The sequence below is a fragment of the Pelophylax lessonae genome, assembly GCF_965119305.1.
Source record: "Pelophylax lessonae genome assembly, chromosome: 2".
In the NCBI taxonomy this organism is placed as follows: Eukaryota; Metazoa; Chordata; class Amphibia; order Anura; family Ranidae; genus Pelophylax; species Pelophylax lessonae.
Window position 1 is genome coordinate 643,363,155 of NC_138769.1, and position 26,856 is coordinate 643,390,010.

Here is a 26,856-nt window from a genome sequence, read left to right on the forward strand (position 1 = left end):
ATGTGGGGGGCTCTGTGTGTGGGGGTCTGTGATGTAAGGGGGGCTCTCTGATGTAAGGGGACTTTGTGTGGGGGGTCTGTAATGTAAGGGGGGCTTTGTGTGGGGGGTCTCTGATGTGAGAGGGGCTCTGTGTGTGGGGTCTCTGACGTGAGGGGGGCTCTGTGTGTGGGGCCTCTGACGTGAGGGGGGCTTTTTGTGGGGGGTCTCTGATGTGAGGGGGGCTCTGTGTGGGGGGGTCTCTGATGATAGGGGGGCTTTATGTGGGGGGGGGGTCTCTGATGTAAGGGGGCTTAGTATGGGGGTCTCTGATGTAAGGGGGGCTCTCTGATGTGGGGGGGGCTCTGATGTAAGGGGGCTTTGTGTGGGGGTCTGTGATGTAAGGGGGGCTCTCTGATGTGGGGGGCTCTGTGTGGGGGGTCTGTAATGTAAGGGGGGCTTTGTGTGGGGGGTCTCTGATGTGAGAGGGGCTCTGTGTGGGGGGTCTCTGATGTGAGAGGGGCTCTGTGTGTGGGGCCTCTGACGTGAGGGGGGCTTTTTGTGGGGGGTCTCTGACGTGAGGGGGGCTCTGTGTGTGGGGCCTCTGACGTGAGGGGGGCTTTTTGTGGGGGGTCTCTGATGTGAGGGGGGCTCTGTGTGGGGGGGTCTCTGATGATAGGGGGGCTTTATGTGGGGGGGGTCTCTGATGTAAGGGGGCTTAGTATGGGGGTCTCTGATGTAAGGGGGGCTCTCTGATGTGGGGGGGGGGGCTCTGATGTAAGGGGGCTTTGTGTGGGGGTCTGTGATGTAAGGGGGCTCTCTGATGTGGGGGCTCTGTGTGGGGGGTCTGTAATGTAAGGGGGGCTTTGTGTGGGGGGTCTCTGATGTGAGAGGGGCTCTGTGTGGGGGGTCTCTGATGTGAGAGGGGCTCTGTGTGTGGGGTCTCTGACGTGAGGGGGGCTTTTTGTGGGGGGGTCTCTGATGTGAGAGGGGCTCTGTGTGTGGGGTCTCTGATGTGAGAGGGGCTCTGTGTGTAGGGCCTCTGACGTGAGGGGGGCTTTTTGTGGGGGTCTCTGATGTGAGGGGGGCTCTGTGTGGGGGGTCTCTGATGTTAGGGTGGCTTTATGTGGGGGGGTCTCTGATGTAAGGGCGGCTTTGTATGGGGGTCTCTGATGTAAGGGGGGCTCTGTGTGGGGGGTCTCTGATGTAAAGGGGGCTAAGTTATTAGTGATCATAAAAAAGAAAAGTCAAAGTGCAAAAAAGATGCAAGAAAATGCGCACGGGGGGGGGGGGGCGCCACAGCATTAGCTCGCACAGGGCGCCTGAACACCTAAGGCCGGCCCTGCTTATAAGAATAGTTACTACTGAAACCTTTGTAATACTACAGGCAAGTTGATCTAATATGGAGTGTCAGTGTAATCTCAGGAGAGAATAAGGAATATTCTAGGTGGACATAAGTAGCAGGTATGTACTGCAGAACTATCAAAATTAGCTTGCAAGAGCTTGCTTCTCCTCATACACTATAGGGCAAGTTCCTGTGTCATTCACACAATAGATTTAAAATTCTGCAGCCTCCTGTTTTCTACCTGCTTGCCGTATTTTACATTTATTTTGGTTTTAGGGATTATTGAGTCACTGTTTTTTTAAAGATAACATTGAAAAATACATGCTTCTACCTTCCCTACAGTGCTAAACCCGAAGGCGGTATTAAATCTAAAAACATAAATGTATTATATTGCAGCTCACCAACTCTTCGACATGGTGGCTGCATTAATTTTTCTTTTTTTTTTAGGCTTGTTTTCCCCTGGTAATCCAACCAGTAAATCTGTTGTTTTTCGTCTTCCTTTAAAAGACCAAGCCGTCCAGGCAAAGTAGCGGTTAGAGGGTTTACCGGCACGAACAGGAGTGCTTACAGTGTTGAGATTTTATTAATTTAAATCTTTATCCAAAAGGAAATAAAAAAAGTTTGTGTAACTGCTTATAAAGTGTTAGATGGAGCTCAGCTTCAATTTGTTTGTCAAGTCCATCCAAATCTGCTAGTCTAATGGGCCATACACACTATAAGGTTTTCTGAAGACTTTTTCCTTTAGATTTATCAAAACCATATAATATGAGGTCAAACCTAAACACTTTCAATTTGCATGCAATCTGGCAGGCCCTTGCACTACATAGAAAAGGTAAATCTGAAGGAAATCTAACCATAAAAGTTGGATAGTGTGTATCCAACTTAACACTATCCTCTTCCCAAACTGACAATGCTGCTGTGTAAAGGTGTCTACTTTACTACTTCATCCAGAATGCAGACATCCTAAGACAAGAAGTGTATTTTTAATGCCTGGATCGCCAGGCGAAATAAAGGGGAAAAAGTCTAAAAAGGAAACGAATGCAGCCACCACATCTAAGGATTGGTAATCTGTAATATATTACCTGTTGGGTTTAATACCACTCTAACAAGCTACTCATATTACTTTTATCACATAGCCCCTTGTAACTGATTTGTTTTTGTCTGTTACAGGTGCAACTCTCACTATACACCTATCTGTCAGCTGAATTTATCGGTACTGCCACAATTTACACCACCATCCGAAGGGTGGGAACAGTATTACAGCTAATGCACACACTGAAATACTACTACTGGGTTGTAAATCCCATCGACAGTAGTGGGATAAACCCCAAAGGGCTTGGTGAGTAGCTTGTACTGTGCAATGTTTTACCATATTCATTAGTTTTTAATGCTGATTGGTCTTTAAATAATCAAATGTGTTATCAGATTTGTTTTCTCAAATTTTTTTGGATACAAAAGAAAATGTTCTTTCTAGGTCACCACATCCATAATGTAGCATTATTATTATACAGGATGTATATGGCGCCAACCGTTTGTGCGGTGCTTTACAGCGTTGGGGCAAATAGTACAGTTACAGCACAATTCAATACAGGAGGATTCCGAGTGCCCTGCGTGTTAGAGCTTACAATCTAAAAGCATTTCTTTATATTGCAGGGTGGTTCATTACCAAGAAATAAAACAATGTATTTTATAATGTTCATGCATTTTTGGAATGCATTCGGTGAATAAAATGATTTTGGAGAAAAGAAAAAAAAAAATACTTTTTATTGGTTGATAAAGGCAACAGCTTCATTTTTATGCCTAATTTTTATGTCTAGGTCATTTTCTTTTGAAAGGAAAGAAATGATCATCTATATCATAACCTTCTTCTCTCTCCTTCAATCACTCAAAAAACAAACAAAAAAAAAAACAAAGCAGCATAAAACCATTGGATGATCATTTAAATAATCTGGGTGTATGCTCAGAGGTGCAGAATGCCAGGGTAAGTTTTGGGAGATGTAACCCTGGCCCATGAATTTCCTAGCTAAAACCTCTTAACTGCAAATTGTACAAGAGCAATGTAAACAGCGTGGGAGAACATAGAGTTTAGCATGAAGGATGACCTGAAAAGCTGAACTTCTTGAGATTCTTATTTTAAGTTATTCAACCCCACTTTCAAAAAAGTTGTGATGCTATGTAAAATCTACATAAAAACAGAATGCAGTGATTTGCAAATCTCTTAAACCCATATTTCTCTAGCGCTCATTGACAGACGTAGTCCTCGGTGATACACCACCTTCGGGTTATGTTGCCTCCACAGGAGCAGGACTAGACAGGAAATTAAAAAGCTCTGGCCACACCCCAGGGGCAGTCCCAGAGGGTATATCCTCTCTCTCTCTGCCTCAGCAAATCAGTTATTTTCTGTCTAGTTAGGAGTAAGGACCTAGATACCTTGCTGGGATCTTAGGTCCTGGCAAGAATTTTTTCTTAAAGGATTTTTTTAGACAGCTTTTTTCTCCAGTGTTCCTGTGAGATCTTCAAGCAAGAAAGCTGAACTGGGCGACGGGCTGGATGTTGAGATCCGGTGGTCACCCCAGTTCAGCCTACGAGCGCGTGCAGGCCATAGCTCCGCGCTGGGTCGGCCGCGACAAAGTCCCATTAAAGGACTGTCCACGCGAGTTAAACGTCTCGCTGAAATGCCAAAGACCATGAGTCACGGCGTCCGTATCGGTCGACAGCCCTCCCGCCCCGGTGGAGAGGGGTACTGTCAGGAGTTGGTGCCCGCCTGGTTCCGGTATGGTGAGTAGTATGTTCCCCCTTTCCCCCTGACGGGTTTTGTGGTGAACGCGGGCCCCTCTCTGTATGGTAAGATTGAGTCCCTTTCTATCCTACAACATGACACAGATCCTCCTACTTTGAGTGTGATTTTATGTGTGCAAAAAGCCAGGAGGCTTGGTTTGGGAGCTAACAATCTAATTGTATACATGTTTTAAAGATGTAATCTGTGGCATTCTGGGAATCTTATGGGTTAAGAATAAGCTACCTACCAGTCAGAAGCCACGGACATGTAGACTGCCTTCCTAATCAGATCTCCAGCTATTAGCAGGCCTCCCGAACGGCCATGCGGTCCGCCAGGGCCGGTACCGCCAACCACGCCATATCCCCATGCAGTGAGAGTGTTGTGTGCCCTGCAGCACACCGCTATTCAGTACGGGCCGCCGCCATTTTTTTTGCTGGATCGCACGAGCCGCCATTTTGGCGTAGCCTCGTGTCTCCAGCATGGGGGCGGCCATGTTTGAGGTGATCCAAACACCTCGTGGAGCTTGGGGGAGGCGCCGGAAGGCGTACAGAGGGGCGGAGCCGCCTCCTTTCTTCCTGGGCAGCCAGCCAAAAGACTTCCTGTTTGTTAAGACAGCGCTGTAACCTGTTGCAGTTAAACTCTGAGCATCAAGTGGTGAGCCTGGGGGTCTATCTCTCTCTCTCTCTCTCGATCGATAGGGATCCCTACCAGGTAACACTAAGGGGCTTTTGTGGCGCTGGGGGTCGAAAAAAAAAAAAAAAAAAAAAAAAAAAAAGAAAAGTTTTATTTTTGAATTATATTATCCAGGAAGTAACTGGAGTTATCATGGACCCTGCCACACATATTCCCCCACCTGTTTCCCTCGAGGGGGCCACGGGACCCGCCGGTGCACAGAGTATAGAGTCATTTACAGCAATTTTGGAGTCTATGGTGGCTCGGGTGGAGGCGGCCTGTCAGGGACGGGGGTCAAGGAAGCGACCCCCGCCTACCCCTATACCATCTGACACCTCTGACTCAGATTCAGAGGTGGTCACGGCAGTTGCAGGTTCCTCTGCAAGGGCTGTTATCCCAGGTAAAGCCCCCTCAGACAGTGAGGAGGACGCTTCTTCTCCTGCTATTATTCAGGAAGAAGCATTGGTGGACGCACTAGTTGTGGCAGTGCAGGAAACCTTGATTGCAGGAAACCTTGGCAGTGCTGAAACAGAGATTCCTTTTGGTACTAATAAGCCCATCAAGACGATGAAGGCTTTTCCTGTACCTAAATGTTTTGGTAATCAGATTAAAGGAGAATGGGAGCATTCTAAACGTACCTTTACTATTTCCAAGCGTATTGCTAGACGCTATCCGTTTGAGGAATCCATCATTAAGAAATGGACGGTACCACCAGTCGTGGATCCGCCTATTTCCAGGCTGAATAAAGCCACGGTTATTCCAGTGGAGGACACTTCGTCCTTTAAGGATCCGGTGGATCGAAAGATGGAAGCAGAGTCCCGCACCATCTTCTCTCTGATAGGGTCAGCTTTTAGACCAGTAATTGTTATTGGTCTAGTTTCCCAGACGCTTACGGAATGGGCGAAAATGGTACGCCAAGATCTTAGGGGAAAAGATATTCCCCAGGAGACATCTGATTTGATGGAACAGATTATACAAGGGCTACAGTTTATCTGTGACGCAGCCTTGGACACTACTCCCTTATTAGGGCATGCATCTAAGACAGCGGTGATCCTCAGACGTGTGCTGTGGTTAAAATGCTGGTCAGCTGACCTAGGTTCCAAGAAGACCTTGACAAATCTCCCCTTTCAGGGGAATCGTCTATTTGGGGCCAACCTAGATGAAATCATTAAGGATGCCACTGGGGGCAAGAGCACTTTTTTGCCACAGGCTGCTAAAGCTAAGGGACCTCGCAACAAGCGAGGACCTTTCTTTACCGCCCATAAAGGGCGCCCGGCTGGTACTAGCGGGAAAGGCAAGACTCCTCCAGGAGGGTTCAAGAAGGGCTGGTCGGACAAGCAAAGGACCAACCCAGCCAAACCCGAAGCAAAGGAGTACACAGCCTGAAGGTGCGCCCCCACCCGGTTTCAGGGTGGGGGGACGTTTTCACCGGTATTCAGGACATTAGATCGAGCATCAACCACTACTACCGGTGCGATTCTTCCCTTCCAACATTTAAGTACTACAGGAAGCGGTAATTACCGTTCCCTGAATAGATCTTTTCCTTTACCTTTCCTAAGATTAGTCCCGATACCTCACAGGAATCGGATCTGGTTGACCAGATAGGCCAAGTAGCCTCTAGTCGGGTGACTTCGGTCCCTGAGGTTCAACCAGAAAAGATCACCTTTCCTGATAACTATCAGGTATCTGATAAATGTGTGGGAACAGAAAACGACCAGACTTTCTCGGATGGTCGGGGCCAGATACCTCTAGGGACGCCTGGTTCAGATCCAATCAGCGCCAGTGGTCCTAGAAATTCTAGGCTGGCCTCCTCAAGCCGGCCTGGCCGACTTGGACATGTTAGTCGTAGACGTTCCGTGGGAACTTCGTCTCAGGGAGTGTCTGTGGTCTCAAGGACCAATTTACCATCATGCTTTACAGTCGCTGGGTTTAATGGCCTGGCCATTGAGACCCAAGTACTGAAGGACAGAGGTTTGTCAGCTTCAGTCATTTCTACCCTTATTAAAGCAAGGAAAGCGACTTCCAGCAAAGTCTATTATCACACATGGAAAACTTATATTGCGTGGTGCGAATCTTTAGGATTTCCTCCACGTACCTATTCGGTGTCTCGAATATTGGCCTTTTTGCAACAAGGGGTTGAGCAGAAGCTAGCCTTGAGCACCATCAAGGGTCAAGTTTCAGCATTAGCAATCTTCTTTCAGAAGCCTTTAGCTACCAAATCCTTGGTGCGGAATTTCATCCAGGGGGTGCGGCACCTGGCTCCTCCAGTCCGCGCGCCCTTACCGCCTTGGGATCTTAATTTGGTTTTGTCGGTTCTACAGAAACCTCCTTTTGAAAACATCAGGGAGATTCCCTTGCTTACTTTATCCCAGAAAGTGGCCTTCTTGGTGGCTATTACTTCTGCTCGCAGGGTGTCAGAACTGGCTGCATTATCATGCCAGTCCCCATACCTAGTGATTCATAGGGATAAGGTAGTACTTCATCCTAAGCCATCTTTTCTTCCCAAGGTGGTTTCAGATTTTCATCTGAATGAAGATATTGTACTACCTTCCTTGTGTCCTCAGCCCAAGCATCATCGGGAACATGCGTTGCATTCCTTAGATGTGGTTCGGGCAATCAGGGTATACCTGAAAGCTACGGAATCATTTTGTAAGACGGATTCACTTTTTGTGATCACGGATGGCCCCAGAAAGGGTTTGCCTGCATCTGCCGCGACCATTGCCAAATGGATTAGACAAACGGTGGTACAGGCTTATTCTATTAAGGGTCAGAGTCCTCCGTTCCCTGTTAGGGCGCACTCCACTCGAGCGCTCAGTACTTCCTGGGCCTTTCGCCATCAGGCGTCAGTGGTCCAGGTATGTAAGGCGGCCACCTGGTCGTCAGTACATACCTTTACAAAATTCTATAAAATTGATGTGACGGCATCGGCGGATGCCTCATTTGGCCGCAAGGTTTTGCAGGCCGCAATTTGAGGAGACCGGTGGTCTACCTCGAGGGTTTTTTTTTCTGTTTGAAAAAAAAAAAAAAAAATTTGTTTTCTCTTTTTTTGTTGAGTCTCATCATTAAGGATGAGCATTGTAAACTTCTAGTTGGCACCGGTTGGGCCTTCTAGATTGGGATTTGATTTCCATTTTCCCACCCCTCAGTTGTGATACTGCTCTGGGACGTCCCGAAGGTGGTGTATCACCGAGGACTACGTCTGTCAATGAGCGCTAGAGAAAAATGGATTTTTGTAAAATCTTACCGTAAAATCCTTTTCTCTTAGCTCATTGACAGACGTAGTCCCCGCCCCTCTGTTTTTTTGAGTTGGGTTAAAATCTCTAAAGACTGCTTTTTCACATAACTGATTTGCTGAGGCAGAGAGAGAGAGGATATACCCTCTGGGACTGCCCCTGGGGTGTGGCCAGAGCTTTTTAATTTCCTGTCTAGTCCTGCTCCTGTGGAGGCAACATAACCCGAAGGTGGTGTATCACCGAGGACTACGTCTGTCAATGAGCTAAGAGAAAAGGATTTTACGGTAAGATTTTACAAAAATCCATTTTTTATTCAAAATAGAAAATATTTAAAATGAGAAAATGTACCATTTTTGTAAAAAAAGAAGGTTTTTTTTAAAATTGATGGCAGCAGCACATCTCAAAAAAATTGTGACAGAACCATGTTTACCACAGTGTAATATCCCCTCTTCTTTAACAACACTCTGTAAATGTCTGGGGACTGAGGAGACCAGTTCCTGGAGTTTTGGGAGAGGAGTGTTGTCTCATTTTTGACTGATATAGGAGTCTTAACTGCTTAACCGCCCTGGGTAATCTTTGTTGTGTTTTACATTTTAAGATGCGCCATATATTTTTCCATTGGTGAAATGACTGGACTGTAGGCAGGCCAGTTAAGGACCCAAACTGACAAAGCCATGCTGTTGTCATATATGCAGTATGTGGTGTAGTATTGTCCTGCTAAAATATTCAAGGCATTCTCTAAAAAAGGCAACCTCTGGATGGAAACATGTGCTGCTCTAAAATCTGGTTATATCATTCAGCATTGATGGTGCCTTTCCAGATGTGATAGCTGCTCATTTCCATACACACTCCATATGCACCCCCATACCATCAGAGATGCAGACTTTAGTTGCCAAATGTCAAATTTTGATTTGTCTGACCACAGAAAAGTTTTTCAATTTGCAACAGACCATTTTAAAAGAGCTTTGGCCTAGAGAAGACAATGGCATTTCTGGATCGTGTTCAGATACAGCCTTGCATGATAATAGCTTTACGTTTTTTTGGATGGCATAGTGAACGGTGTTCAGACAATGACTTTTGTGAGTATTCCTGAGCCCAGGAAGTGGACACTGCACACTGCTAATCACAGGCAGTGAGGCATTTCCCAGTCCGCAGCTGCACACATTGGGAAATGTCTCAATGCCTGTGATAAGCGGTGTGCAGGGTCGGCTTCCTGGTGGGATCGGACAGGTGGGTTGGGACTAGGATCCCCAACATGCCTGAGCCTCTCTCTATTACTGACCTGTTGCCAATTAACCTAATTAGTTGCAAAATGTTCTTCCAGCTCTTCCTTGCTAGTACCACTTACTTTTCCAACTTTTTTTTCTCTGTCCCAACTTTTTTGGGATGTGTTGCTGCCTAAATTTTCAAGCTTTCCTTATTTTTTTTTCTAAAAATTGTACATTTATGTACAAATATGGGTTTATGAGATTTGCAAATTTGCATTCTGATTTCATGTATATTTTACACAGCATCACACGGTTCTTTGGAATTGTGGGCGAAGGGATCGAGGGCTATATTTTAGGAAAGTAGACACGTATACCAACCTATATATATGGTTTATCATGAAACCTTGTTTTGACTGTTCTGCTTTATTGAAAAGTGGACTCTGGCTGCTTTGAGAGTAATTGTTGCACTTTTCATTAGCTTATAAAGGAAGCTGAAATGTATGAATATTTTAGTAGCAGTGCTGTCAATCTGATTTGAATGCATATTCGATTCGATTATAATTCGTTGTATTGCATTACTTGCCTTTTTCTTTTTCTGAGTACAGACTAGAATGTGTTTGCTAATACTCAGGGGGGGATACTGGTTCACTTTTAACAGCATTATAATGAAAGATGTTATTTCTCCTCCTACAGATGCACAAAAATGGCTTTAGTTTCAGAAAAGTACAAAGTAAAGAGTTTTTTTTCTAGTTGAGAGCGTGGGCTGTTTTATCTTTTATTTTGTCTTCAAATAGGCGGAACTTATGTAACATTTGAAGGTTTCTGTCAGTTTATCACAAGTTAGAGACTTATACTTTGTTGCCTGTAAATGATGGAAAGTGTGGGCTTCCTTCATGTCAATTGTAGCCTTTCTCCTAATGACCTTTTCCAATGCCAAAGTGACCTTTAAATTCACTTTTCTAGCATGGGAATACAGGGAATGTTGTAGATGGTATACTGATGACCTTAGAAGCATGTCGTCATATTAGTAAGTGTGTGTGTATACAGCAGGTATCACCCTCCTTTAAAATAATCCTATTTTGTGACTTTGAAGCCTGAAATGAAGACAGACACCGTTTTTGTTTTATGCAGCTGTATTTACTAGTGCAACTTATAACATCCAAAAGAAAAATTGAGTTGGAAAAATAATCACCCCCCCCTTATGTCAGTATTTTGTTGGACCACCTTTTCCTTTATTTACAGCATTTAGTTTGTTGCGATATGTCTCTACTAACTTTGTATATCTAGACTTTGCAGTATTTGCCCTCTCGTCTTTGCAGAACTGTTCAAGTTCAGTTAAATTTGATGGTGACCGTTAGTGGACTGCAGTCTTGAAGCCATTACACAGATTTTCAATGGGGTTTTAAGTCTGGGCTCTGACTAGGCCATGCAAGGACATTCACATTTTTCTCCTTCAACCACTGTGTGGTAATTTCTGTTGTGTGCTTTGAAGTCATTGTCATGTTGGAAGATAAACCTTCTTCCCATTGACCACTTTCTGGCAGAGGGTAGCAGAGTGTCCAAGTATTGCAAAGTCTGGAGTTAGTAAAGACCTATCCCAACAGACTAACGGCTGTCATTAAAACAAAATACTGATGTAAGTGGGGTGATCCTTTTTCCAATTCATTTATTTAGTTTTTTAATTTTACTTTTTTTTTTTCCTGACATGTTGGTGTTATATCTTTTTCTTGGATGTTATAAGTTGCACTGAGTAAATACAGCTGGATACAACAAAAAAATGTGTCAGTGTTCATTTCGGGCTTCAAAACCAGCAACAAAATATGATCATTTTAAGGGGGGGGGGGGGTTGATTATTTTCTATACCCATTGTGTGTGTGTGTATGTATATGTGTGTATCTAATATATATATATTTCTTACTGTGTGTGTGTGTGTATGCATGTACAGTGCATTGCGAAAGTATTTGGCCCCCTTGAACTTTTCAACCTTTTGCCACGTTTCAGGCTTCAAACATAAAGATATAAAACTGTAATTTTTTGTGAAGAATCAACAACAAGTGGGACACAATCATGAAGTGGAACGAAATTTATTGGATATTTCAAACTTTTTTAACAGCTAAAAAACTGAAAAATTGGGCGTGCAAAATTATTCAGCCCCCTTAAGTTAATACTTTATAGCGCCACCTTTTGCTGCGATTACAGCTGTAAGTCGCTTGGGGTATGTCTCTATCAGTTTTGCACATCGAGAGACTGAAATTTCTGCCTATTCCTCCTTGCAAAACAGCTCGAGCTCAGTGAGGTTGGATGGAGAGCGTTTGTGAAGAGCATTTTTCAGTTCTTTCCACAGATTCTCGATTGGATTCAGGTCTGGACTTTGACTTGGCCATTCTAACACCTGGATATGTTTATTTGTGAACCATTCCATTGTCGATTTTGCTTTATGTTTTGGATCATTGTCTTGTTGGAAGACAAATCTCCGTCCCAGTCTCAGGTCTTTTGCAGACTCCATCAGGTTTTCTTCCAGAATGGTCCTGTATTTGGCTCCATCCATCTTCCCATCAATTTTAACCATCTTCCCTGTCCCTGCTGAAGAAAAGCAGGCCCAAACAATGATGCTGCTACCACCATGTTTGACAGTGGGGATGGTGTGTTCAGGGTGATGAGCGGTGTTGCTTTTATGCCAAACATAACGTTTTGCATTGTTGCCAAAAAGTTCAAATTTGGTTTCATCTGACCAGAGCACCTTCTTCCACATGTTTGGTGTGTCTCCCAGGTGGCTTGTGGCAAACTTTAAATGACACTTTTTATGGATATCTTTAAGAAAAGGGCTTTCTTCTTGCCACTCTAACATAAAGGCCAGATTTGTGCAGTATACGACTGATTGTTGTCCTATGGACAGAGTCTCCCACCTCAGCTGTAGATCTCTGCAGTTCATCCAGAGTGCTCATGGGCCTCTTGGCTGCATCTTTGATCAGTCTTCTCCTTGTATGAGCTGAAAGTTTAGAGAGACGGCCAGGTCTTCATAGATTTGCAGTGGTCTGATACTCCTTCCATTTCAATATTATCGCTTGCACAGTGCTCCTTGGGATGTTTAAAGCTTGGGAAATCTTTTTGTATCCAAATCCGGCTTTAAACTTCTTCACAACAGTATCTCGGACCTGCCTGGTGTGTTCCTTGTTCTTCATGATGCTCTCTGCGCTTTAAACAGACCTCTGAGACTATCACAGTGCAGGTGCATTTATACGGAGACTTGATTACACACAGGTGGATTCTATTTATCATCATTAGTCATTTAGGTCAACATTGGATAATTCAGAGATCCTAACTGTACTTCTGGAGAGAGTTTGCTGCACTGAAAGTAAAGGGGCTTAATAAGTTAAGGGGGGGGGTTATTTCTTTTGTGCACAAGGTGAGTAGGTGTTGCCACCGTCCCTAAAATATATATATTGGGGTTTTTTTTTTGGTGCCTCAAGCCAAGTCAAGGGTGGGACTTTATGGGCAAGTAGATGCAAGTATTGATGTTTAGGTATACAATATATATAAAATATATACAAAGAATAATCAAAGATATATGGTTCCACAAAGGATGAAGAAGTCAAAAACAATAATTTATTTACAAAAATAATTTTCCAAGTATATTGGATAACATAATGGTGAGTATAGTGCTTGGGGTAAGGAGCCCAAGTGTGAGAAGGTAAGAAAAAAGTTGATTCCGAGGAATCAGTGACAATGGTGCAAAGGTGACAAGGTTTTGGGATTTTTGGGCTGTTTTTCAGTAGATGTTAAAAGGACTAGGTGTCCTCCCAAAAAGGTCCCAGTTTGCTGACGCGTTTCGGCTCACAGGCCTTTTTCAAAGCTTAAAGTCACTCAGTGTTTGTTCTGTGAAAAACAAAGTTGTATTTCAGTTTATTTGGGGCCTTAGTTTAACCATAGGTAGAATACAAAAAATGGGTAGAAAAATATTTCCACATACATTAATAGGGCTGGCGGCTAGTGCGTCAGGTCCCCTGTCCTTATTATAGTCACAGCGGGATCAAGTTCTGCGCAAAGACCTGGGATGGTATAGATGAAGAAAGAGGGTAATCATTGGATACTGTGTGTCCAAATTATATCTTTAATGTGTATTTAATGTATTTTAAGGTTTGTGACCACTTACAGTTGCGGGGGTTAGTACGTGCTTCCTCATTGGGGGGGGTGGTTATTCCTCCCTCTGACCGTGCCAAATGCTTGGTCTACAATGTATAGTAATAAAGTGTATCAGAGTGGTCTGTTACATAGTTTTCATTAAACTTCCCAGTTAAGTGAAAGAGTGCTTGCAACAGTATACAAGGTGACTTGTAAGTGCCAAATTTTATTGATGGATAGGGATTCCCCTATATGACTTACATTTAAATGGTCTTTGAATAAGCAGAGTGGTTCATCCGGTCGGCGCAGGTAGTGTCCGTCTCCTTCCTCCTGTTAAGGAGAAGTGAGAGCTGACTGTTGATCCCCGGCCTTTTAAAGACGTCCGCACATGCGCAGTAAGTTCTGCATGTGGGACGGCTTAGACTCCGAGCGTGACGTGGCGTCTGTATAGTAACCTGCGCTTGTCGGATGCGCGCGCAGGTTGCCACGGCCCGTTGTGAAGGACGCTCTCTGGCCGCCAGCACGGAAGAAGGTACCCTCCTTCCCATGATTGGGATTGGTGGGTCCCAGGCCGCCCCTACATCGGAGTGTAGGGGCTACCCGTGCTGGGTGTGACTAGAAGGAATGTGGTGGGCCGATCTGTACCGCCGACAGCCATAATCGATGTATGTGGAGTATCGCAATATGGATTGGATAACAAGAACTGGTCTTTTGTATAAATTAATAGCCATAGGCAAAACAGAGTATGCTAAACAGACATGAACAACAGGATCATGTAAATGCAAATATAGATAAAGGAAATAAAACAATACATAAGGGTAAATAGAAAACGATTTTAAGCAGTAGGATATATTGTTCCCACTTAGGGGTGCCTGATGGATCAGCACGGAGCAATCTAGATATCTGGACATTCCAGGGTTGTTCCAGGGCCATGCCCAGCAGGATAAGGTGTCACTGGTTGGTATGTCAGTCCAGAGATAATGAGGACCGGTGTATAGAGACATATTGAGAGTTCATATAGCATCGGTCAGTATATGGGTATCGGATAGAGAGTGGGATAGATGGATGGATGGTGTGTTAATCTTATGGTTAATTACCATAATCGATACAGCGGCTGTAAGATTTAGGACACAGTATATAGAGATATATGTTAGTGGTTGTTGGTCCAGAAATGATTAGGAATTGATTGTTGGTGAAAAAAAGGAAAGGTTTTTGAGGAAGGGTTTTTGATTTTTTAATCTGTCTTTCCTGACGAAAAACCCTCCAAAAACGGACGAAAACTCTCGTTCTCGTTTAGTCCAGGTGGTTTTGTGGCTTGGAGACGTCTTATCCACCTCATTTCCATTTGTAGCAACCGTTTGTTCCAGTCCCCCCCTCTACACGGTATGTGTATCCTTTCCAGGGCTGTAAATATTACTTTTGGCATTATGTTTTTGTGGTATTGTGCAACGTGTCTGCCGAGGGGTACGTAAAAATTACACATCTCCATACTGTTGATGTGCTGATTTACGCGTTTGCCAAATTCTTGTTTTGTTTTTCCTATGTAATAGGATTCGCATTGGCATCTCATAATATAAACCACCCCTTTTGTCCGACAGTTGACAAAATGTCGGGGTGTAAAAAGGTCTCCATTGGGGAGTGTTAGGTTTGTGCATTTCTTAGGAACAACAAAACAAGAATTTGGCAAACGCGTAAATCAGCACATCAACAGTATGGAGATGTGTAATTTTTACGTACCCCTCGGCAGACACGTTGCACAATACCACAAAAACATAATGCCAAAAGTAATATTTACAGCCCTGGAAAGGATACACATACCGTGTAGAGGGGGGGACTGGAACAAACAGTTGCTACAAATGGAAATGAGGTGGATAAGACGTCTCCAAGCCACAAAACCACCTGGACTAAACGAGAACGAGAGTTTTCGTCCGTATTTGGAGGGTTTTTCGTCAGGAAAGACAGATTAAATTCCTAATCATTTCTGGACCAACAACCACTAACATATATCTCTATATACTGTGTCCTAAATCTTACAGCCGCTGTATCGATTATGGTAATTAACCATAAGATTAGCACACCATCCATCCATCTATCCCACTCTCTATCCGATACCCATATACTGACCGATGCTATATGAACTCTCAATATGTCTCTATACACCGGTCCTCATTATCTCTGGACTGACATACCAACCAGTGACACCTTATCCTGCTGGGCATGGCCCTGGAACAACCCTGGAATGTCCAGATATCTAGATTGCTCCGTGCTGATCCATCAGGCACCCCTAAGTGGGATCAATATATCCTACTGCTTAAAATCGTTTTCTATTTACCCTTATGTATTGTTTTATTTCCTTTATCTATATTTGCATTTACATGATCCTGTTGTTCATGTCTGTTTAGCATACTCTGTTTTGCCTATGGCTATTAATTTATACAAAAGACCAGTTCTTGTTATCCAATCCATATTGCGATACTCCACATACATCGATTATGGCTGTCGGCGGTACAGATCGGCCCACCACATTCCTTCTAGTCACACCCAGCACGGGTAGCCCCTACACTCCGATGTAGGGGCGGCCTGGGACCCACCAATCCCAATCATGGGAAGGAGGGTACCTTCTTCCGTGCTGGCGGCCAGAGAGCGTCCTTCACAACGGCCGTGGCAACCTGCGCGCGCATCCGACAAGCGCAGGTTACTATACAGACGCCACGTCACGCTCGGAGTCTAAGCCGTCCCACATGCAGAACTTACTGCGCATGTGCGGACGTCTTTAAAAGGCCGGGGATCAACAGTCAGCTCTCACTTCTCCTTAACAGGAGGAAGGAGACGGACACTACCTGCGCCGTCCGGATGAACCACTCTGCTTATTCAAAGACCATTTAAATGTAAGTCATATAGGGGAATCCCTATCCATCAATAAAATTTGGCACTTACAAGTCACCTTGTATACTGTTGCAAGCACTCTTTCACTTAACTGGGAAGTTTAATGAAAACTATGTAACAGACCGCTCTGATACACTTTATTACTATACATTGTAGACCAAGCATTTGGCACGGTCAGAGGGAGGAATAACCACCCCCCCCCCCCAATGAGGAAGCACGTACTAACCCCCGCAACTGTAAGTGGTCACAAACCTTAAAATACATTAAATACACATTAAAGATATAATTTGGACACACAGTATCCAATGATTACCCTCTTTCTTCATCTATACCATCCCAGGTCTTTGCGCAGAACTTGATCCCGCTGTGACTATAATAAGGACAGGGGACCCTGACGCACTAGCCGCCAGCCCTATTAATGTATGTGGAAATATTTTTCTACCCATTTTTTGTATTCTACCTATGGTTAAACTAAGGCCCCAAATAAACTGAAATACAACTTTGTTTTTCACAGAACAAACACTGAGTGACTTTAAGCTTTGAAAAAGGCCTGTGAGCCGAAACGCGTCAGCAAACTGGGACCTTTTTGGGAGGACACCTAGTCCTTTTAACATCTACTGAAAAACAGCCCAAAAATCCCAAAAACTTGTCACCTTTGCACCATTGTCACTGATTCCTCGGAATCAACTTTTTTCTTACCTTCTCACACTTGGGCTCCTTACCCCAAGCACTATACTCACCATTATGTTATGCAATATACTTGGAAAATTATTTTTGTAAATAAATTATTGTTTTTGACTTCTTCATCCTTTGTGGAACCATATATCTTTGATTATTCTTTGTATATATTTTATATATATTGTATACCTATACATCAATACTTGCATCTACTTGCCCATAAAGTCCCACCCTTGACTTGGCTTGAGGCACCAAAAAAAACGGGGCTTAATAAGTTTGCACGCCCAATTTTTCAGTTTTTTATTGAACAAAGTTTGAAATATCCAATAAATTTCGTTCAACTTCATGATTGTGTCCCACTTGTTGATTCTTAACAAAAAATTACAGTTTTATATCTTTATGTTTGAAGCCTGAAATGTGGCAAAAGGTCAAAATTCAAGGGGGCCGAATACTTTTGCAATGCACTGTGTATATGTATATATATATATATATATATATATATACACACACACACACACACACACATCATGCAAAGAGAGAGATTTTTTTATTTTTTTTGTTGTTGATCAACAAGGAAAATCTTGGCAATGAAATGTGATGGTAATTGAATTATGTAGACAGTTGTATAAATTATATTAGGGTAGGGGGTATTCAGTTTTTTTGTAGTCGTATGTTTAATCAGTTTCAGAAGAAATTCACAAGTTCATGTGCTCTTTAAATAATAAAAAACAAAAGAAACTTGGTGTTCTCTCATTTTCTTTTTTCAACTTTCCCACATAAATATTGTTTGTATACCAGATATAGGATGGCTAATTATCTGCGTTTCTGCTGGAAAGTCCCCGCCTTTGCCATTGGCCCATAGAATTCTGTCCTTACTATGAAATTGTCAATCGTGTTTACTTCCCAAGCCAAAAGTTCACAATCCTCCCCTGCACAATCCTTTTTTGTACCTTCAAAATAGTGTATGAATCATTTTCTTTTTTTTTTTTCAAAATATGGATAAATCTCCTTTGTCTTGGGTAGGGGTATTTTCTTTACACAGAACTTTTTGACCATTAATCTCCCGAAGAAACCATCTCTACTATTAAAATATCTGTATATAAGCCATATGGTAAAATTCAAGTCAGTCCTTTACTAAAGCTCCATTATCTTTCAAAGTTGTCTAATAGAAGGCACTGCAAGGCTCCCGACCATTTTTCTTTACTCCTAAAATGCAGTCCTGTGTAGCCATGTTACTTATGAATTATGCTGTGTGCTGCATTCAGATGCCTAGTTAAAAGAAACCTTTATTGTAACAATATACTATGGAATGCAAAATAGTGAAAGAAAAACGACACTAGTTGCGCACAAAAAATGAGTAAAATCACTGTGAATGTGACTGTACAATGAAACATAAGTGCTATAAGAGATTAATCAATGTGACTTCATCCAGAAAATAGTCCATGATAAATCAAAAGCAACCATAGAATAAACTGAAAAGTCCAAAATCTATAATATAATATAATATTGGTGAAAAAAGGAGTCCAAAAACAATATTGCAGTAATGGTGAAAGAGAGTCCCCAAAAAAATATTGTGGTAGTGATAGACCATATGATCCTGTGAGATTTCCACTGCTAATAGAGTAGGGTGACACCCAAAAGATCCGCCACCGATGTGATCCACACCCCTCAAATTAGCAATTCACCCTCATTTGTTGTTCAAGTTGCAGCACACTTACTCGCATTTATACACACTATTCCGTTTGATTTCACTTCAATAGGGTGTGAGCATATAAAGCGCAAGATTTCTTTTTATTTAATTATTTTTATTTAATTTTTATTTAATATATTACGGAAGCTGCTATTTCAGACTTGAAAATGCTAGATGCCTGCTTGTCTGTGGTTTCAGCAATTTGAGTGACTGACCTGTAATGGGCAAGCAAGTAAAGTCAGAACTTCTGAAGATCAGCAAATAGTATACCAGAAAGTCAATACCTTTTTATTTAGTTTGTAGACTCCAGGTCAACCAGCTTTTTACAGAGTGAGGTTCTTTGAGGTTATCAGGAATAATGAGGGCCACTCAAATGTATTACCCATCTCATTCTATGGTTCGGTCTGCCAGTTGGCCAGCCTTTTATTTTATTGATGGGTTTCTCCTAGATGTGAAAACGAGTTGTATCCAGAAACTGAAATCTTGCTTCTGTAGTTGATTTTTTGTAGAGAACATTAGTTATTTCTGACACATGTCTTACAAGTACAGCCAATTTTAAGATTTACTGAGCTTGTAGCTACTTCCTCAGGCTACTTTGTTGTGCTTAGATGTAAGAACTTTTAACTTTATGCCTCAATAAATTGAGCATACAGTACATCTGATCTGTGGGAAGAAGTCTGGTCATTGTAGTGAGTGTAGAGGAATGTCATTTGTTATATGGCAGCATACTGGCATTGTGTGCCCACACACATCAGGGGTTATGGGCCATACATGAACAATCCAACTACCCATTAGAAACTGCGAGGGCCTCCCCCTCTATGAACAGAAATGTTCAACTCAATTTGCTGGCAGGGCAGCATACTAGTGAACAATTACAGTCAAACACCATTATATACATAGATGCAGTTATATTGCTCATTCAGCTGCTGGAGGCAGCACACTGTGCAATGTTATAAGGCCCCTTTCACGCGACCAATCTGATCAGGCTCGCCTGTCTGTTTTTTAGGGGGACCTGATTAGACGATCCATTCATCCCTATGGACCAACGAGTGTAAAAGGACATGTCTGTTTACGCCTGCCTACCTCCAATCTGGTCCACTCAAAACAAATGCAAGAGGATCCATCCTCTTCTGTGTAGGCGAATCGGGTGTAAACTGATAGCCGGTCTGTTTACACCTGACCACCCATAGAGCAGAGTGGGCTCAGTCCGTGTCCACTCTGCATAAAATGAGCAGACACGGACTTGTCATCTGCCTGCTCTGCTCAGCAGTGGATCAGTGGACTGATCCCTTGCTGACCAAAGCAGATCTGTCCCCTGTGAAATAATCATTAAACATAGTTTGTCTTTTTGCTATGTTCCTCTGGTAGTATTATCTCAGTTTTGAAGGAAAGTAAGACTTTATATAAACATATCCATATAAGAATTTGAAATCTGATAGTATATTTATCTGGGCATATGTTAGGTGCATTTGTTTTTCCTCTGCTCTGTAAATGTAAAATTTCATTTCAAAGAGAAAGTGAACTGTTGAAGCTGTGCCAAAATAAAGGCTGGCAGAGGGAAAAGGACTAATCACCAGTATTGCCCTTGGCCTCCCTACAGCTAATCTTTTCTCATTACTGACTTACCATACTTTGTTCTGTGCTGTGTGTGGAGGTGACCATCTTGGCAAAGGCAAGGCTTTGCTTCCTCATGTTGGAGTCTTCAGCAAGGAGAACAGTGAGCAGCACAGAAGAGACACCTGCAAACTGGATTCCAAATCTTCTGAGCAGTCAGAGGCATCAGTGCCTGAGATCCTACGCTGACGATATACAGCTTTAAGGCTGTAGGTACTGTAGTGCCTAGGCACACTCACACACTAGGAAATGCACTGCTATTTTTAGGAAAATTTCCAGATAAAAGATACATTAATTGCCGTGCCTCTCTTTTCTGAGACATTTGACATTCGTAAAGGAGGCGATTTGATGCCTACTCACCACTTTTTCCACCCTGTGAGTACTGCACCAACGAAGTGAGGCATTTGCGTCATGAATGCTTAAATGAGTTGTGTTCAGTTACTGTAGGTGGCTCAACTGTGTGTTTTTTAACGCTCCCCAATTGCAAATCTAAATGACCCTTACTCTGAGCAGCCAATCCATAATTGGCTTAGGGCAGTTTGGGGAGACAAAGTGATGTCTAATAGGTTACTTTCTGCACTCAGTTGTCTTTTGCAACACGTGAACCCAGTTTCAGTGTTAATTAAATTTGTTTACGTGGCTCAGTTTATTGGAAAGGGAAAGGCCTTTGGTGAAAGGTGTGTGATAGATACCCATTCAGACAGCACTCGATGTAAGATATTGTTTCCCTTTAGGGCAGAATGCTTCTCTGAACTGATTATTGAATGAAGAGTATTCAGATAGAGTGCATTTGTTCTGTAGGCATGCCATGGAGAATTACCATTGGAGCGTACATATTTGCCTATTTCAGTGAAAGCAGATATGTGTGAACTCAATACAACAGCAGATAAAAAGCACTGACCGTGTAGCTAGTAATTCATTATTTTCATCTCTGGAGATTTAGTACAACTTGTGTGAACTCCATTCCTGTCTTTTTGATTTAGAATGCAGTTTCTGCTTTGTAGAAAGACACCTGTCATAGTAGAACGACATGAGAACTCAGTATTTATATATACATATATATATTTATATATATATTATAATCCAGTTTCATAGAATGAATCAACATGCATTTTTGCTAAGGATATGCAGTCTTTGTGTGTTGCTCCCTTATCCTCAAGAGATCGGTCTTTTTCCAGCAGCTGGAAGATATAAGAGTGAGCAGTGGAGAGCCCTATTAGACTTTCTTATTTTCATTGTGAAAGGTCACTAAACAAGCATCAGAAGTAAAAAAATCTCCATTAAAATTGGATTGTTCCTTTTTTTTTTTTCTGCAGAACAAAAAAATATCATATGTTGGGCAGCTGAAGGGGTTCTCGATGAGAGAACTGCCTGTCTGTAGCAGTATTCATAATTCCAATCTGATTGCTCCAAAAAGAACATAAGGATTTGGCGCAGTGAGAATAGTTGTGATAATGATCTGCGTGCACAGATTCTGCCACTTAGGCTTCATACACATTGCATGTTTTTCAGCTGCTCCTAGGGGTGCCTGGCATTTTTTTTCTTGCCTCCTAACACCCCTGCATGTTAGCCCACGTTTCTTTGCGCACACAGACTGTTAGAGGAGTTTAGAGGCAGAAAAAAAACAAACACTGCCAGTGAGTGCGTCCAGGAGCAGCAGAGTTTTGGTGGAAAAAAAAACTAAACATGCAACTAGCGTTTGAACGTTAATTCATTTCAATGGCCAGATTAAATTAATATTCTGTACACAGAAATGAATTACAATCCAAGGTATTGATGCGTGTGAATGCGTCTAAACGCGTTACTCACTTTTGTAAGCATCAGACGTTTTTCTGCCAAAAATGCTGTTGCCGGGAGGAAAAGCTTCTTGGAGAGTTGGCCAGACCTGCTGTGTGCATGAGGCCTTAAGAGATCCTGAAAATGTTCTCTGTCAAGGTGGACCTGCGAATCTTTGGTCTGTTGGTAGACAAAATTGCTGTAGACCTAAAATGTTAGCACAATGAAAGGTTACATTCATACTCTGTGCTGAAAGCCATATATCAAAAAGAGTTGTAGTTTTGATGTATTATTAAGGTGCCTTTAAAGGATCTGCATGTTCTATGAAGTGCCTCCATTCTGCAGCTTACATTGGAAGCACACTGCTAATGGCACCATTGCAAATGGCACTTTTCTTAGACATGAATGGGAGATTCCATTTCCCTTTCCAGAATGGTGACCGGTTTAGGTAAATGATGGATGTGAACAGAGCCATATAGAGTCATGTAAACTGTTATCTTGAGCATTGTCTACCTACCATAGGAAACTTAACGGTTGGTATTTCTTTTTATTTAGATGGCTCCCGACCTTCTCAGAAAGAAATCATTTCCCTGAGAGCATTTATGTTGCTGTTTCTGAAGCAGCTCATTTTAAAGGTAATGAATTCTCTGTTTGAGAATGTGAATATGTTTACCAGTTTATTTATTGATTCATGACATAAACTGAGGAATAGGTAAAACATTTGATATTTTCTAAACTAACTCGTCCTTCTTGCTAAGACTTTACTTTGGATTCTGTTTTGCATCTGGTTTTATATATCATAATTATGTAATGTTAGAAATGCATATTCCTTTTCTCTTCCATGTTTTAATACTGCAGTTTGGTGCAGTGTTGATTAATTCGACTTCTGTGTTCAAAATACCATAAATCATTGTCTCTTTTGGAGCTCCCACCAGTTCTAAAAGTATGTGTTACAAACTATTATAGCAAAAAATACCCATAATAATGCTTTCATATAATCTAAAAAAAATTCAGGTAATTCTCAGATATTTAAAAAAAAAAGTTTAATATTTAATGTATGTATGTGTTTTTAACCACTTTAGCCCCAGCCCTATTTCGGACACTTTTTGTTCACAAGTTAAAACCAGTATTTTTTCCTAGAAAACTACTTAGAACCCCCAAACATTATATATATTTTTTTAGCAAAGACTCTGGAGAATAAAATGTCGGTCATTGCAAAATTTTTTGTCACGCGGTATTTGCGCAGCGGTCTTTAAAACGCCATTTTTTTGGAAAAAATTTGAAAAATCACATTTCACTGCATTTAAAAAATACTAAACAGTAAAGTTAGCCCATTTTTTTTGTATATTGTGAAAGATGATGTCACGCCGAGTAAATAGATACCAAACATGTTACGGTTTAAAATTGCGCCCCCCCGTGGGATGGCGACAAACTACGGTCAATAGAGATCTCAATCTGCGACGCTTTAAATTTATTTAACGGTTACCAGTTTAGAGTTAGAGTGTAGCTCTTTTTTTTTAATTATTGCCCACGCTCTGGCGATCGCGGCGATACCTCACACGTGTGGTTTGAACAGCGATTTCATTTGCGGCTCGACTTGCGTATACGTTTTTTTTTGTGCGCGAGCTAACGGTGACGGGGACGGCTAAATTTTTTTTTTTTTTTTTCCCTATTTATTTTTTCTTTTTTTTTAAACTTTATTACAGGTTTTTAAAAAAAAAAAAAATCTGATCACTTTTATTGCTGTCACAAGCAATGTAAACATCCCTGGTGACAGCAATATGTCGTGACAGGTACTCTTTATGGAGGGATCGAGGGTCTAAAAGACCCTAGACCCCTCCACTACACTTCCCTGTATGCAAAACGCCGAAAACGGCATTTTTGCATACAGCCGTTTTTCAAATCTGCCGCCTTTTGCAGCACAGTAACCCGGACGTGACGTCATGGACGCCGCCTCCGGGTTACGTCATCGGAGACCCGATCGATGCCGTTTCCGGCATTCATCGGGACTCCATCCAGCCGGCGGACGTGCCGGCTGGGTGCTCGGGGCTCCCGGTGGGACGGTAGCCCCGAGCAAAGCCGCGGAAGGCGGCGGGAGGGGGGGGACGTCCCCTCCCGCCCCCCCGGGTAACGATCGAGCGGCTCCCGAGCCGCATCGATCGTTACCGACGGAAAGCCGACCGTCGGCTTCAAACAACGGTACCGGGATGATGCCTCTAGCTAGAGGCATCATCCCGGTATAACCACTCAAAGTCAGCCGACGTAGAGGTTACGTGACTGGTAGTAAAGTGGTTAAACGGCCTATAATTAAAAATCATACCACTGTTGAATAAAGATTTTAAAGTCAGGCCAAAGGCTGTATGCCTTGTGTGTGTACAGTGGATATAGAAAAAACTACACACCCCTATTAAAGATAAATCATTTCAGAACTTTTTCCATCTTTAGTGTGACCTATAAACTGTACAACTCAATTAAATAACAAACTGAAATCTTTTAGGGGAGGGGGAGTAAAAATAAAAAACAAAAATAAGTGTGCATACCCTCTTTTAACTGGGGATGTAGCTTTGTGTTTAGAATTAAGCAATTACATTCAAACTTATGTTCAATATGAGTCAGTAAACACCTGCCATAAATTAAAGTGGCTCTGATTAACCCCAAATAAAGTTAAAGTGGTTGTTTACCCCCCCCCCCCCCCCAAAAAAAAAAATGATGCTCCTGTCCCTTTAATGTGCAAGCTATAGCATAGTGCTTTTGTTTTTTTTTAATTACCCCTTTGTATCTCCTACAATACCTGTTTGATCCTGCCTGGTCCTGACTTCCCCCCTGAGAACAGACCACATTTATCATGGCTGCTGAGCTATGGAATCATGGTCAGGATACATGTCTCCATCATCCGCTCTGTTCTGTGTCTTCCTCCCCTCCCTGCCTGACAGCTCTTTGTGTGTATGTGAGCTACTCCTCCCCTCCCCTCCTGCTGCTATTAGTATCGATTTAAACATTTAAAAAAAATACTGCCAGACCCTCTCTTGTATTCAGCTATAACACACTATGTAACAGTAGGTGGAAAACAAAGCTTCTAAATACCATTTTTGCAGATAGCTTCAGGCCGGTCACGTGACTCCAGAGTGCTCTCCGCACCCATCTAAGGGCTATAGCGGGAGGAGCCAAGCGGCCAGCACAGCAGTCATGTGACCTCTCAGCTGTTGTCAGTGGGAGATCTCGGCTCCTCCTGCTGTAGCCTTGGATCGGACTAGAAGAGCGACTGGGAGTCACGTGACCAGCCTGGCAATATCTGCAAAAATGGTATTTAGAAGCTTCGTTTTCCACAGACACTTACATAGTGTGTTATAGCTGAATACAAGAGAGGGACTGGCAGCATATGCAAACACTTGAAGCTGTTTTAGTAGATCTTTCCTGACATTTTCTTAGTCGCATCCTACAGCAAAAGCCATGGTCCGCAGAGAGCTTCCAAAGCATCAGAGGGATCTCATTGTTAAAAGGTATCAGTCAGGAGAAGGGTACAAAATCATTTTCAAGGCATTAGATATACCATGGAACACAGTGAAGACAGTCATCATCAAGTAGAGAAAATATGGCACAACAGTGACATTACCAAGAACTGGACGTCCCTCCCAAAATTGATGAAAAGACAAGACGAAAACTGGTCAGGGAGGCTGCAAAGAGGCCTACAACAACATTAAAGAAGCTGCAGGAATATCTGGCAAGTACTGGCTGTGTGGTACATGTGAAAACAATCTCTTCATATGTCTGGGCTATGGGGTAGAGTGGTAAGATGGAAGCCTTTTTTTACGAAGAAAAACCTCCAAGCCCTGCTAAATTTTGCATACCCACATCTGAAGTCTCCCAAAAGCATGTGGGAAAATGTGTTATGGTCTGATGAAACCAAGATCGAACTTTTTGGCCATAATTCCAAAAGATATATTTGATGCAAAAACAACACAGAACACCATACCCGCAGTAAAGCATGGTGGTGGCAGCATCATGCTTTGGGGCTGTTTTTCTTCAGCTGGAACAGGGGCCTTGGTCAAGGTAGAGAGAATTATGAAATATCAGACAATATTGGCACAAAACCTTCAGGCTTCTGCTACAAAGCTGAACATGAAGAGGAACTTCAACTTTCAGCATGACAACGACCCAAAGCATACATCCAAATCAAAAAAGGATTGGCTACACCAGAAGAAGATGACATTTTTGGAATGGCCCAGCCAGAGCACAGACCTGAATCCGAGTGAAAATCTGTGGGGAGATCTGAAGAGGGCTGTGCACAGGAGATGCCCTCGCAATCTGACAGATTTGGAGTCTTATTGCAAGTCAAGATGTGCCATGCTGATACTCATACACACAAAGACTAAGTGCTGCAATAAAATCAAAAGATGCTTCAACAAAGTATTAGTTTGTGGTTGGGCACACTTATGCAATTATGTTTTTTATTTTTACTTTACTTACCTCCACCTAAAAGATTTCAGTTTGTTGTTCAACTGAGTTGTTCAGTTTACAGGTCAAATTAAAGGTGGAAAAGGTTCTGAAATGATTTATCTTTGTCTCATTTTTTTACATCGCAGAAACCTGACATTTTAACAGGGGTGTGTAGACTTTTTATATCCACTGTGTGTGTGTGTGTGTATGTATGTGTATATATATATATATATATATATATATACAGGCCCCTCTCAAAAAATTAGCATATTGTGATAAAGTTTATTATTTTCTGTAATGTACTGATAAACATTAGACTTTCATATATTTTAGCTTCATTACACACAACTGAAGTAGTGCAAGCATTTTATTGTTTTAATATTGATGATTTTGGCATACAGCTCATGAAAAACCAAAATTCCTATCTCAAAAAATTAGCA

General features: G+C 42.4%; 1 protein-coding gene across 4 annotated transcripts in view; it reads left to right on the forward strand.

The window, feature by feature from the left end:
• NBEA (neurobeachin) overlaps positions 1–26,856 on the forward strand; it is a 1,052,497-nt gene that overhangs the window by 329,927 nt on the left and 695,714 nt on the right. For all 4 annotated transcript variants that reach the window (XM_082246613.1, XM_082246612.1, XM_082246614.1 and 1 more), the window contains exons 13-14: positions 2,492–2,660; positions 22,535–22,614. In XM_082246613.1, coding sequence (XP_082102739.1) covers positions 2,492–2,660; positions 22,535–22,614 — 249 coding nt within the window. The remainder of the gene's footprint in view (positions 1–2,491; positions 2,661–22,534; positions 22,615–26,856) is intronic.